General features: G+C 37.5%; 1 protein-coding gene across 2 annotated transcripts in view; it reads left to right on the top strand.

Moving 5' to 3' along the window:
- Positions 1-15,170, top strand: part of rhbdl1 (rhomboid, veinlet-like 1 (Drosophila)) — an 87,135-nt gene that overhangs the window by 65,618 nt on the left and 6,347 nt on the right. The window contains exons 6-8 of one of the 2 annotated variants that reach the window (XM_049480101.1): positions 2,987-3,087; positions 8,195-8,255; positions 13,574-13,742. In XM_049480101.1, the coding sequence (XP_049336058.1) occupies positions 2,987-3,087; positions 8,195-8,255; positions 13,574-13,742 (331 nt within the window). Of the gene's footprint in view, positions 1-2,986; positions 3,088-8,194; positions 8,256-13,573; positions 15,016-15,170 lie in introns of those variants that run through there. The other variant, XM_007256813.4, reaches the window with a different exon arrangement.

Here is a 15,170-nt window from a genome sequence, read left to right on the forward strand (position 1 = left end):
CAAAATCAGAGAAACTGATTTAGAAACTCAAGTGGTCTCTTTTTTCCAGAGCTGTATGTGTGTAGAATTTAGTAAAGTATCTGTGTTACTCACATTTCTAGGTTTGGGACGATGTTTTTAGGTTGGTTGGTGAATTTCTCTTGCAATATTCTGAATTCTGGGCAGTGGAGGAGGAAGTGTGCGGCTCTGTCTCAACCTCACCGCTCTCACACTGACCACACGCCCGCGCTCCTGTCTGGGCAGCCAGGCTGTGGTAACTGAGCCGGTCCTTAGTCAGGTTCTGTCTCTGCTGTAGATCTCTTATGGTTAAGAGATATTCTTTTAATGCATACTGTCTGTTCAGGGCCTGATAACATTCTGTTTTGGACTGGGTTCTAGTGTGGGTGACTCAGTGTTCTGGATTTGTCTAATTTGCTATTTTTGATTATTGACTGATGGGACCTAATTGGACTTGGGCAGTAGAGCTGGACTGAGACTGTAGTATGTTTGATGTCAGTGGGTTAGTTAGTCTCAGAACCAGCTGACAATGGGTACTGGGTTTAGGGCTTAGAGCGCTTGGGTTTTCAGGGATTTATAAAGCTTTTTTTTTTTTAACTGTGTGATTACACGTTTGTTGGTGTTCAGTATGTAAGGATACTTGTACATCTATTGCAGTTGAGTTTACTGAAATTCACTTCCATAAAGCATAATAGATTTTATAACACTATGAAAATGTTTACACCAAATTTTAATTAGATGTAAATGGATAAGGATGTTTATTTTATGTTTTTTTCCTGGATTGCATATAGGGCCCTTCAGTCCTTTTACTTTAGTGCATTCTTGCCCAGATCAAAGTTTCCTGCAGCACTGATTGGAGAGGAGTGGAGAGTGGACACAAATGCAAGTCATTTTATTAGGAATACAAAAATAAACAATCAAAGAACAAAATTAACAAAGAAACGTAGAATCTGGAGAAACCAATGGAAAATACACAACCTGACTGACGCATGAATGTACAAGGACCGATGTAGGAAACACAGGACTATAAATACAGACACAAGGCGGGAGAGGAAACTAGGAACACCTGAGGACAGGTAACAAAGGGGGGGGGGGTGCTACAAATGAAACACAGGTGAAAACACTTAAGGCACTTAAGGAGACATGGGAGGAACACAGGCCACGTGCAGGAGAAGGTAAATAAACAAACAGGTGGGCAGATAAAACATGGATATAGAGCAGGACACAGGATACGGAACAGGGCCAGGATGTGAAACTTAGTCCCTGGGTAATTGTAGTGTAAAGAGTGTTCTAGGGCAGTGTTTTCTGGAGTGAAAATCTGGCTGTTTTTCTTTATCATGGCTGTTTTTGGAAGTTTTGTCCAAATGGACTGTCAGAGCCCAGTTCTGACAGTACTGTTCCAGCAGGTCCAGCTCCTGCTGTAACCCTTGTTCTGTGGGGATAGCAGCATTAGGACATCTGCATAGAGCAGGAACTTCACATCTGTGTGTATTAGTGTGAGTCCAGATTGTTCCAGTAACACAGCTAACTTGATTGTATTGATCTTAAGCAAAGTTAAACTCAAGCTGCACTCTTGAGTGACGTATTCTGTTCTGTTGTTCTGTTGTTATTTCTGCTTTTATTGTTTAGATGCACACATGGACAAAATTGTTGGTACTTTTTAATTAAAGAAAGAAATCTCCAAATTGAAATAACCTGAAACTGACCTGAAAAATAATAATTATTACAAAATTACTAAAATTAACTAATGAAAATCAGACTTTGCTTTTAAATTGTGGCTCAACAGAATTGTGGTACTCTCGAATTTGCTGTTTTTTTGCACAACCTTTTGGAGAATCACTGCAATCAAGCGATTTCTGGAACTCTTAATGACACTTTTGCACCTGTCCATACTCCTTTAGCCCACTTTATGTAATAAACTGCTCCAGCTATGTGAATTATTATTATTATTTCCTTACACCTTATTATTTCCTTACACCTTTTATTTCCTTAATAGGATTTAGGGCTGAAGAATAGTCTAATGATTTGATCTGATCCATTCTTGGGTGTTTATAGATGTGTGTTTTAGGTCATTATCCTGTTGGAGGACTTGTGATGACCTGTGACTGAGACCAAGCTTTGTGAGAATGGCCAACACATTTCACCCAGAATGCCTTGTTAGTTATAGCCTGTTTCGGTAGCTTGTTTGTTAAAATAATTCTCTTGAACCATAATTCAAAGGGAATGGCATATAGTTCATTTGAAAAAGAAATCCAATTACTGATTACTCCTTTAAAAAGTAACTTAGTTACCTAAAGGATTACTTGATTTTAAAAGTGACTAAGTTACTTTCAAGCTACTGTATTAGTTACTTTTAGCAGCTGCCAACAACACATGTGTGTGTGTGTGGCCCGAATGCTCGCCAGTTATTATTTTGGCGTGACCGGGGTCGGGATGCTCAGGGGACCTAGTTTCCACTATAACTCTATGGGCCAGAACGAGCTAAACTTTCCCTTCCACCCATTTCTGGGGTAATACCCAAACTTTGGTTATCATCCAGTGGTATGATGAGCAGAAACTGGGTTAAAATGAAGTACTGGGCATTTATTGTAGCCTCCTGGGTCATGACATGAAAATAAAACGTGTCAGTGCTAAAACAACAAAAATGAGCGGGAGAGAATCTAACGTGCTGCTGCGGCACCTATGTGACAAGATACACACACTACAATTCCCACAGTATGTTACATTTCTCATCAATAACCTCTTACTTTACCCAACAACTGTAAACGTCCTTCCTGTCCATCCTTTCAGCGCGTCCAGTCGGATGCTACAGTATCTTTTTACTAAGGAAAATTATAAAAAAAGTAACTCCTTGTGACTTGCATAAGCAACTTTAGTTTCTGATTACTGGATTGGAAATTGTAACACATTAGATTAATCAGTGACTGACTCATTCTCTCTCTCTCTCTCTCTCTCTCTCTCTCTCTCTCTCTCTTTTCTCTCACTGTAGGGTCTCTGACGGTGTCGATCACGGATATGCGAGCTCCGGTGGTCGGGGGTTCTGGAGGAGTTTATGCCCTCTGCTCTGCACATCTCGCCAACGTTGTTATGGTAACCAATACTAACTACTACCATGTCTCTCATACATCTCTGAATGAATGAAGAAGAGAGAGGGAGAGACAGAGAGAGAGAAAGAGAGAGAGAGTGGGGGGCCTTAATGGATGTATCTTTGTTCGCTTTCAACCTGTTTCCCTGGAGACCGAATGAATCCAATATGCACACACAGACACACACACACACTGTACTGATATGTACACAGAGCCATGAAAATGTTAGTATTTACCCCTACTTGCTGTTCTCTATGAATCTGTTCATTTATCATGCTTTATAAAAGCATTTCACATATTGTATATCTATTCAGATTCCTACTTTGGATTAAATCAAGCAAATACAAAAAAATTGATCTATGATTTGAATTGAACCCAGCAATAATACTTTAATTTGTCACTTCAGCACTGTTGGGTATATCCCACTACTCCTGCATGACCAGATGTTTAAAATTAGTCCCTGTTACAGGATAGCTGCTAATTTCAAATGCATCCAGACACATCCAGTAGTTACTAGTCAGTCTCTGGTCACTGTGGGAGATTTGGTGGCAGCTCAGTGTGTGTTTTGGATCCTTGTGTTGCACCATGGTCTGTTTTCAAGTCAGTTTTAGTACACAGTCTGATATTCTGCTGTGAAATTACTGGATGCTGTGCAGAAAAACAGTTTTCTTCACTTACCGCAGCTCTGCCAGACTCATTGCTTGATTTTGGCCAGACAGTTTTTTGGGAGGAAAAAGAAGTGTTCATTTTCCTCGCAGTCAGCACTGGTTTCTGGCACTTTGCTGGAATCCTGACCTCTGACCCCAGACCACAGACAAGGCCAGGACAGGACAGACTGCAGATAGCTGGATGCTGTCCCAGAGTTTTTATTTCCTCAGTATTTATCCTTTGTATAAAAGATCTAGTCCAAAGTACCTTTTATGTTTAGTGTACTAATATGTGAACACACTGTTATTGTGTGTACCATGAAAAGGGATTCCAGACTCACATAAACTTTTGATTTGAGTTTATTTGAGGCTTTGTATCGTATTTTTCACACAAAAAGGCGCACATAAAATTGTTTAATTTAATCCTTTTAATCCAGTGTGCAATATGTATGAATTTTGCCAGTCAGGTTGTAAGAAGCATTAAAAAAACATTAGCCACTAACAGCTATTTCCCCATTCAGAGGTGAATATCATGGGCCTGTAGCCTGCTGCTAACCACTGGTGCTAATGCTAATGCCCCAGCCCGCTGGAAAAATTCTGAAATCTAAGCTTACTGTAAATAAACAGAAGTGCTTTACTCACCCAAATAAACAGTTTTCAGGAAAGAAATCTGTGTAAATTAACATCCAGCACTCATTTGACTGTAAAAGAAAGTTTTTTTTTTCAGTTTACAGTTTTGTTTACTTAGCTTAGCCCCTTTAGTTTTAGAGTGTTAGCAAACTTCTTATAGCCTAGGCCAGTGGTTCTCAAATCTTTTAGACCACGTACCATCAATGCCCTATCCGGACAGGATTAGTTTCTCAGGGGGTCCTGGGGTAATTTTCTCTTTTATAGGGGGGTCTGAGAAAATTACAGGCTGAATTACCTACTGTTTTCACTGAACTCTGGTGGAGTTTCGTCACCTTTCGTTTAAGAAAATGGCCATTTGTCCACTGCCACACACCATAATTACACTGTGGGTGCACACAGAGTTTTACCACTGAGTAGAAGTGTGAAATATTTTTCACACATGTCCCCCTGAGAAATGAATCCCCTTCGGATGGGGCTATGGTCTTTTAACTTAGACATTACAAGGTACAGAAACATTGTCCTTGGTATGCCTCTCTGCTTCATAGTTTACAATGTACCAGTTCCACATTTTAATTTAAGGACATTTCCATACATTTCAGTTTCACTGTGTTAATTTAAAAGCGTTTTTTACACACGTTTCCCCTCATTTCAGGATACCATAATTTTTTTAGACATTTGGCTTAGACAGGTGTTTTTTACAGGTGTTTTATTGCTCAATTATGGCTGGTATAAGATTTCTAGGCATGTTACTAATCTTTATTTTGAGTCTGCAGATTAATCTGAGTTTTAGAATTTTGGCAAGAGCAAACTGTAGTCTGCCAACCATACAAAGCATACCAGCTCATCTGTGGAACATGGTGGCAGGTTTGTCATGGCTTGGATACTGATGCACTTTTTTTTTAAATTATACTTTTAACTTTTAATAAATTTATTAAAGATACAAAACTGTTGTTTCTCAAAAGTAAAAAAAAAAACATTGCCCATCATCTGGTTTAAGTCTCAATAGAAAAAAAATCAAATATTGAGGCAACAAGACCCAAAAACAGAAGATGTTTGGCTGCATAAGATGTTTGGCGAAGGAATTCAAGAAAGGATGCTCAGCACATGGGGATTTCTATCAATTGCAGACTATTAGCAAGCAGTCATTGCATGTAAGGAAATTGCAACAAAATGCTAAACATGACTGCTCTAATTTACCTGGTATTTCTACAGTAATTTGATGAAACTGAAATGTTTGCAAATGCATTTAAATTAAAGTCAGGAATGTGTACTTTAATCATGTCTTGGCTAGTTTGATTTAAAACTGTGGAACAGAGGGCGCATATCAAGGAACATATATATATCTCATCTGTGTTATCTGCCTTGAGATGTGTTTTAAAATAGAAAATCTTATGAATATTTATTTTTTAGATTAATATTTATAAAGTATAAAGTGTATTATATTGTTAGATTGTGTTACCAGAGGTTTTCACCTTGAAGTAAGCTCTCTGTATTTTCATTCTTGAGGGCAACTCTGCATTATAGTCTTTAACAGTGATATGCCCAGCCCCTTAATAATAATGTGGTGTATTCTATTGACTTAAAGTTTTTTTTTTTCATCCCATGGTTGTGTGTTAATCTATATTAAATTTTCTTCCAGGTTTTTTGTTGTTAATGAGCCAAATTCTTTAGTTGGCCATTACTAAAATTTCTCTCACTTTTACTTACATTGTAACATCTCTACACCACGTACTGTAGAATTACCTTACATTTTGTAGTGATTTTCTATATAGTTACATGTATACATACACCTATGCACATACACACACATGTACACATATCCACCTGTCTGCACACGCAAAACACTTATAACACATACACACAACTTATAATCTATAATGTCCAGGTATGTTATCAATGGTTATCAAAGTAAATCAGTGGTTAGGTTTAGCTTTGCTTTTATTCTCTCCATAATATAAACCCTCACCAATCTCTCTTTCCATTGATTTACAATGGGGGTGAAAGTTTATACCAACATACAGTAATATTTTTTTTGCGTCTAAAACCATGATTGCAAGCAGATACAATATTTCTTTGCTTAACAACTCACTTGGGAGCACTCCCAGGACAAAGACAAGGGGGTTCCATTCAATAAAAATATGTAAAATATTTAAAATTTCCTCTCTGATTCCTTCCTAAAATGTTTTAATCTTTGGACAATCCCAAAAAATGTGTGTATGATCTCCAATTTGTCCACATTGTCTCCAGCACTAGTTTGTTTTGGCCTTGTCATATTTAGAAATGATATATGGTGTTCTAAAATATAAAAAAATATAAAAATAATATTCACTTTCCAGCTAAATTTCCTTCCAAATTGGACTGCCGGTCAGTTTGTGACTATTTTCACAGGCGAACTCCCACTCTCGGTCTTCGATCACAACATAAATTTTTAATTTTCCTCTTTTTCCTTTACTAAAATACTTTTAAACCTGAAAGAAATTTTTTAACTTTTGAAAAAAGTAAATATTCAGTCTTTGCTCAAAGTGTTTTTTTAGTCAGTGAAATTTGTACTAAAAATGTTATATTTGTCAGGTATGAAGCACTGGTCAGACATTTACAGATATAAAAGGGATACTCTGTTTATTCAGGAGTATCAGAAGATGACACTCAGTATGCAATGGACAGGTTGGCAATACTTCGCATAGTACAAAGGCAAAAAATTATGCATATTAGGGGTGGAAATCTTTAGGCACCTTACAATTCGATTATGATTTAGAGATCTGAGATGCGATTATAAAGCGATTACTGTTGCATCTTTTTCTTCTGTTCTGGAATTCTTTTTCCTCATTGCATGACTACTTGGTACTTTTAAAGTAAAGCATCTGTAATGATCCATAATTAATTTTTAATACTTATTAATAGGCCTTTTGACACAATTTCTATTTACCTGAAAAACAATATTGGATTCATGTTGTTAGGGTAATATTAAAACCAGCAGGAAAGCAGAAACAAGAAGCATAAACAATTATGTTATGGCTGGCCAGTTTATCTGTGCTTGTTCTGGAAATAAATAAAATATTTTGCTTTTTATGCTTTTTTTAAATTAGAATATTGTAATGTGCTGAGTGACTGAGTTTAACTGGGAGCTTTAATGGAGCAAATAAACTAAATAAAGTGTAGCTGCTTATTTTGTCCTACATTGGAAAGAGAAAAAGTGCCATCAGCTGTGTGAGTGTGTGTTTGTCTAAATCAGAGAGAGAGAGAGTATCTGAGAGTCTTCAGCACAGTGACAGTGTTTGGAGGAAAATAAAGCAGAGAAGAGTAGCGGATGGCTTGATAGGTAGCTAACTAATGACTTACACAGACAAACCTGGGACAACATGAGGGTAATGCAAGATCAAATGATATGCGTACTTTAAAACATGGAATCGAACAATTCTGGCTTATAGTATTGAAAAAATCTGTCCCAAGCATCTGCATATTTAGATGGAAATACACCAAGATGTTTTTTCTTGGTCCTGCTGTTTAAAAGCTCTAAAATTATCCTCTCTATCTTCTGTATGTGTGTGTGTGTGTTATGTATTGAGAGAGATTAAAAATGCAGCAGTGATTGTGGTTCGCGTGCCGAGCCTGTCGTTGGATTGGACTCGAGTAAGGCGAGCCACTTCACTTAAGATCCATATGGTCTCTGAGAGTGGGTCTGTGAGAGTATTGTAAGGGCTTTCCTGTTTTACTCCACATGCCCTGAGTGTATTTTCTCTGTTCTTTCATTAATCATGAATTGCTCACACACATACACATGCACTAACCTCTCTAACCCATCTGTGTGTGTGTGTGTGTGTGTGTGTGTTTCAGAACTGGGCCGGGATGAAGTGTCCGTATAAACTGCTGCGGATGATCCTCGCACTCGTCTGCAGTATGTGTCAACCTTAAAGTGTGTGTGTGTGTGCGCAGAACTACAAAAAGATTAAAAGACATAAAATCCACAGAAGTATTACAGTACACTGACAATGTACTACAGTATACGGGATACATTTTTGAACAATATTTACAAAATAAAACACTGACAAATTGTATTTAAAACATGGATAACATTGTGGGATGGCCTTATTTCTGTCCCTGTTGATTCACAGCAATCCTAGTGGTTGCCATGCTGGGTTGCATGCACATTGCATGAGCAGCTGCTCAATAGGAGAGCTGTGGATTGCAAATAAAAATCATATTATATTATATTTACAAATAAAAACAATCTAGATCTGCAATATTTTTGAACCATTGAGCCATAGTTTCAGTATGGGTATAATAATGAGTATTTTAATAGAGGTAAGTAACACTGGGATAAATAACTGATCAGCAAAGTGATTTATCAGTCTACTCATGCTTTAGTAGAGTTCAATATCACTGAACTACTAAATAACTGATCAGCACAGTGATTTATCAGTCTACTCATGCTTTAGTAGAGCCCAGTAACACTGAAATACTAAGTAAATGATCAGCACAGTGATTTATCAGTCTACTCATGCTTTAGTAGAGCTCAGTAACACTGAAATACTAAGTAAATGATCAGCACAGTGATTTATCAGTCTACTCATGCTTTAGTAGAGCTTAGTAACACCGAGATACTAAATAACTGATCAGCACATTGATTTATCAGTCTACTCATGCTTTAGTAGAGCTTAGTAACACCGAGATACTAAATAACTGATCAGCACAGTGATTTATCAGTCTACTCATGCTTTAGTAGAGTTCATTATCACTGAACTACTAAATAACTGATCAGCACAGTGATTTATCAGTCTACTCATGCTTTAGTAGAGCTCAGCAACACAAATACTGAGTAACTGATCAGCACAGTGATTTATCAGTCTACTCATGCTTTAGTAGAGTTTATTAACACTGAGATAAATAACTGATAAGTACAGTGATTTATCAGTCTACTCATGCTTTAGTAGAGCTCAGTAACACTAAGATACTAAATAACTGATCATTACAGTGATTTATCAGTCTACTCATGCTTTAGTAGAGCTCAGTAACACTGAAATACTAAATAACTGATCAGCACAGTGATTTATCAGCCTACTCATGCTTTATTAGAGCTCAGTAACACTGAGATAAATAACTGATCAGCACAGTGATTTATCAGTCTACTCATGCTTTAGTAGAGCCCAGTATCACTGAAATACTAAATAACTGATCAGTACAGTGATTAATCAGTCGACTCATGCTTTAGTAGAGTTCAGTAACACTGAAATACTAAACAACTGATCAGCACAGTGATTTATCAGTCTACTTATACTTTAGTAGAGCTCATTAACACTGATACAAATAACTGATCAGCACAGTGATTTATCAGTCTACTCATGCTTTAGTAGAGTTCATTATCACTGAACTACTAAATAACTGATCAGCACAGGGATTTATCAGTCTACTCATGCTTTAGTAGAGCCCAGTAACACTGAAATACTAAGTAAATGATCAGCACAGTGATTTATCAGTCTACTCATGCTTTAGTAGAGCTCAGTAACACTGAAATACTAAGTAAATGATCAGCACAGTGATTTATCAGTCTACTCATGCTTTAGTAGAGCTTAGTAACACCGAGATACTAAATAACTGATCAGCACATTGATTTATCAGTCTACTCATGCTTTAGTAGAGCTTAGTAACACCGAGATACTAAATAACTGATCAGCACAGTGATTTATCAGTCTACTCATGCTTTAGTAGAGTTCATTATCACTGAACTACTAAATAACTGATCAGCACAGTGATTTATCAGTCTACTCATGCTTTAGTAGAGCCCAGTAACACTGAAATACTAAGTAAATGATCAGCACAGTGATTTATCAGTCTACTCATGCTTTAGTAGAGCCCAGTAACACTGAAATACTAAGTAAATGATCAGCACAGTGATTTATCAGTCTACTCATGCTTTAGTAGAGTTCAGTAACACTGAAATACTAAATAACTGATCAGTACAGTGATTTATCAGTCTACTCATGCTTTAGTAGAGCTCATTAACACTGATACAAATAACTGATCAGCACAGTGATTTATCAGTCTACTCATGCTTTAGTAGAGCTCAGTAACACTGAGATACTAAATAACTGATCAGCACAGTGATTTATCAGTCTACTCATGCTTTAGTAGAGCTTAGTAACACCGAGATACTAAATAACTGATCAGCACAGTGATTTATTAATCAACTCATGCTTTAGTAGAGCCCAGTAACACTGAGATACTAAATAACTGATCAGCACAGTGATTTATCAGTCTACTCATGCTTTAGTAGAGCTCAGCAACACTGAAATACTGAGTAACTGATCAGCACAGTGATTTATCAGTCTACTCATGCTTTAGTAGAGTTTATTAACACTGAGATAAATAACTGATCAGTACAGTGATTTATCAGTCTACTCATGCTTTAGTAGAGCTCAGTAACACTAAGATACTAAATAACTGATCAGTACAGTGATTTATCAGTCTACGCATGCTTTAGTAAAGCTCAGTAACACTGAAATACTAAATAACTGATCAGCACAGTGATTTATCAGCCTACTCATGCTTTATTAGAGCTCAGTAACACTGAAATAAATAACTGATCAGCACAGTGATTTATCAGTCTACTCATGCTTTAGTAGAGCCCAGTATCACTGAAATACTAAATAACTGATCAGTACAGTGATTAATCAGTCGACTCATGCTTTAGTAGAGTTCAGTAACACTGAAATACTAAACAACTGATCAGCACAGTGATTTATCAGTCTACTTATACTTTAGTAGAGCTCATTAACACTGATACAAATAACTGATCAGCACAGTGATTTATCAGTCTACTCATGCTTTAGTAGAGTTCATTATCACTGAACTACTAAATAACTGATCAGCACAGGGATTTATCAGTCTACTCATGCTTTAGTAGAGCCCAGTAACACTGAAATACTAAATAACTGATCAGCACAGGGATTTATCAGTCTACTCATGCTTTAGTAGAGCCCAGTAACACTGAAATACTAAGTAAATGATCAGCACAGTGATTTATCAGTCTACTCATGCTTTAGTAGAGCTTAGTAACACTGAGATACTAAATAACTGATCAGCACAGTGATTTATCAATCAACTCATGCTTTAGTAGAGCCCAGTAACACTGAGATACTAAATAACAGATCAGCACAGTGATTTATCAGTCTACTCATGCTTTAGTAGAGCTCAGTAACACTGAGATACTAAATAACTGATCAGCACAGTGATTTATCAATCTACTCATGCTTTAGTAGAGCTCAGTAACACTGAAATACTAAATAACTGATCAGTACAGTTATTTATTAGTGTACTCATGTTTTAGTAGAGCTCAGTAACACTGATACTAAATAACTGATCAGCACAGTGATTTATTAATCAACTCATGCTTTAGTAGAGCTCAGTAACACTGAGATACTAAATAACTGATCAGCACAGTGATTTATTAATCAACTCATGCTTTAGTAGAGCTCAGTAACACTGAGATACTAAATAACTGATCAGCACAGTGATTTATCAATCTACTCATGCTTTAGTAGAGCTCATTAACACTGAAATACTAAATAACAGATCAGCACAGTGATTTATCAGTGTACTCATGCTTTAGTAGAGCTCAGTAACACTGAACTACTAAATAACAGATCAGCACAGTGATTTATCAGTGTACTCATGCTTTAGTAGAGCTCAGTAACACTGAGCTAAATAACTGATCTGTAGTATACAGATACTTCTGTACATTTTTTTCCTGAATATACAATTATTTTTTTTTAATTCCATTATTTGTGATATGCAAAAGTGAACATTGAGCAGGTCCGATGCTTTTATACTGGCATATCTGTAGCACATTCTGCCAATTACACTTGTTATTTATAGTCATAGAAGTTGCCCTTTTCATTCACACCATGTCTTGTCCACAGCAGTCCTGTGGTAAGAAATCAATGGTGAGCGGCATTGAGGGGGACTGATAAATATTGTATGAATGGAAATGAGCAACAGTCTGTAATTGCACTCCTTTATAGTGACCTGCGAGGTAGAGGGAGCTCATGAATTAGAATGGCAGTGGACATACAAGGTCACTACATACAGTAGGTGCACAATTACAGACTGTAGGCCACCTCTTGCAATAAAGTGGATGGTGAGTGTGTTATCATTTACCATTTACCAGTATTATTATATCAAACAAATATTTTTTCTGACAGAAATAAACCTATTGTATCTGTAAAACAATGACTTGTCAGGAGAGGGAAACATGTTCATAACTTTTGTAATGTAATGTAACACTGTTAAAAGCAGCTGACATTTTCAACTGACGAGGATTTTTGCCCAAAACTCTGAAATCACGATTCATATGTTACATTTCCAGTTGACAACACAATAAGTTCAGCTTTCTGCTTTAAAAAATAGCAGAAATAATATAACAGAAAAGCACACTAAAGCTTCAACAACTAAATACATCCCATTTTGGTTTTACTGCATTGTGTCTTTACCTTTATTACCTTCCCTTCTTTTCAGGAGACACACTTTCAATTGTTTCTTTAAGTCTGTAATAGAAATGATCACATCCCATCAAGTAACTCCAAACCTATTCAGAAATATTGAGGTCTGAGCAACAGCTTCAGCAGTTCTTTAAAAAAAAAAGACAAATTTCTTTTAAAATCTTTCATTACGGAACATTGGGTACCACTATCAAATAAGATTTCTTTATAAAGGGTTTAAACATTGTTTATAAAGAATTTTATTTGTGTCCATTAATTAGTAAGTAAATAGCAATATATAAAACACATTAATAAGTAATTACAACATGAGCAGATTTAACTTCCAAGATTAATCGGATTATTCATCCAGTAATCATAATGTGGTCTATACTAATATATTAAAGGGGAAAGGTGTTTGTGTGTATATATATATATATATACAATACTTGCCACTTTGTGTCAATCTGGCAACCTGAAAACTAGTAGAAACTAGAAAACAGTAGACAGGTTCAGAGGCCACAACCCACACAGATTATTGTGACGTGCTACATAGTTCAAATAAAAACATACTAGCTTAAGCTCTGTTGCCTGTGCTCTGATTTATGCACAGTACTGTACTTCATTAGAACGTGCCAGCTGCCCCAACTCTTAAAAACAGCAGTTTTGTGTGTAATAATCTCTTGTTGTGTAAAAAAAAAAAAATCTTCTTCTGACTTTCTCTTCTTTTTTTGTACTATAGTGAGTTCTGAGGTGGGTCGGGCAGTGTGGCTTCGCTTCTCACCACCGTTGCCGTCGTCCGGGCCACAGCCAAGCTTCATGGCCCACCTATCGGGGGCTGTGGTGGGCATCAGCATGGGCCTGCTGATCCTGCGCAGCTACGAGGAGTCCCTCCACAAGCAGTGCTCCTGGTGGGTCCTTGTCTTCTCCTTCATCACCTTCCTTCTCTTTGCCATCTTCTGGAACATCTTCGCCTACGAGCTACTGGGCGTTCAGATCCCACCTCCACCCTGATGACACGCCCCCCTTTGCCCCCATCCTAACTAAGCCCCATTCCCAACTCTGAAGACACAGCTTCATTCTAACTCTGGCTGTCGATGGCCACACCCCTTGGGGAGCCAAATCGTTTTGTCCGCCATCCTCCTTTTGTTATAGCTCCGCCCTCTTTTCCTCCACTGGAACAGCAGTGGAGGGAGGGTCCAAATCTGGACAAGGAGATGGATTATAGTGACAGCAATTACAAAAGACATACTTTTCCAAAGTGATATTATTTACTCACGCATCCTTATTTAACTTTATTAACACGTTCCTAGTTGAATACATTTAAGACCAGATTGAACTTTCAGTGTTAAACCAGTACAAAATCTTTTTTTCTTCTGTTTTTGGGTCCAGTCTGCTCTCTCATTTTAATTTTTAATTCCAAAAAAGAAAAACAATGATTTCAAATGGTGCATTATTATACGTATCTCTGTTGGGTCTTACTCTATTCTGTGACTATTCTGGAAAGTTAAATATGGAAATATACAAGGACTTATGTGCTAGACAGCCCACTTCAACACACACACACACACAGAAATACACACAAAGACACACACACACAGACTACCAATAAGAGGATGGATTCTGACCCATCTTGACCTTCCCACTGCAGGGGTCACAAGGTCGAGTCCATGGCGCTATTAGCGAGGCCACTGAAACCAGACCACATGCGTCCCATGTCAACAGTTGCCTTGGTTACCTTTGTCCAGTTGCTAGGTAACCATCGCCCAAGGTGTGAGGTTCACACCCCCGTCTCCCACTGCCCACTCCACCTCTCCCAATAGAACCAGTGGTCAGCTGATCAGATTACGGTGGCCTCGAGAAGTCGAGAAGTTTCAGCGCTGTCCTATCTCCATCCCCTTTCTCTCAAAGAAGAGCATCTAGAACATCTACCTTCAAAAGACTCTAAAATGGGCATTTTCTCTCCAAGGTTGCCAGATATGTGAAATAAATATACCTCCCCTGTGTGAGAATTTCTGGATGGCAGCATCCTTGTGACTCGCTGCCAGAGAGTCAGAAGAGGAAGTCGGTTGAAATTCTGCAGTGCCAAGTTACCATTCGATAAGCTGCTACGTCAAATTCTACATTTAATATTGAATATCTTTATTTTTATTTATGTTACTAGAGCTTTGCTATGTCTGGGGTGGGGGGAAGTGTTATTGAAGACACAGGGGTGTCATGGGGGGTGGGTTGATGAGGGAAAAGGGGATGGGATTGGGGGGTCATGAAAAGCACGATGACGTTTAAGACTGATGTGTGTGTGTTGTTGTGAATTTTCGTGCCATATATTTATATTTGTA

This window comes from Astyanax mexicanus, chromosome 6 (genome assembly GCF_023375975.1).
Source record: "Astyanax mexicanus isolate ESR-SI-001 chromosome 6, AstMex3_surface, whole genome shotgun sequence".
Classification (NCBI taxonomy): Eukaryota; Metazoa; Chordata; class Actinopteri; order Characiformes; family Acestrorhamphidae; genus Astyanax; species Astyanax mexicanus.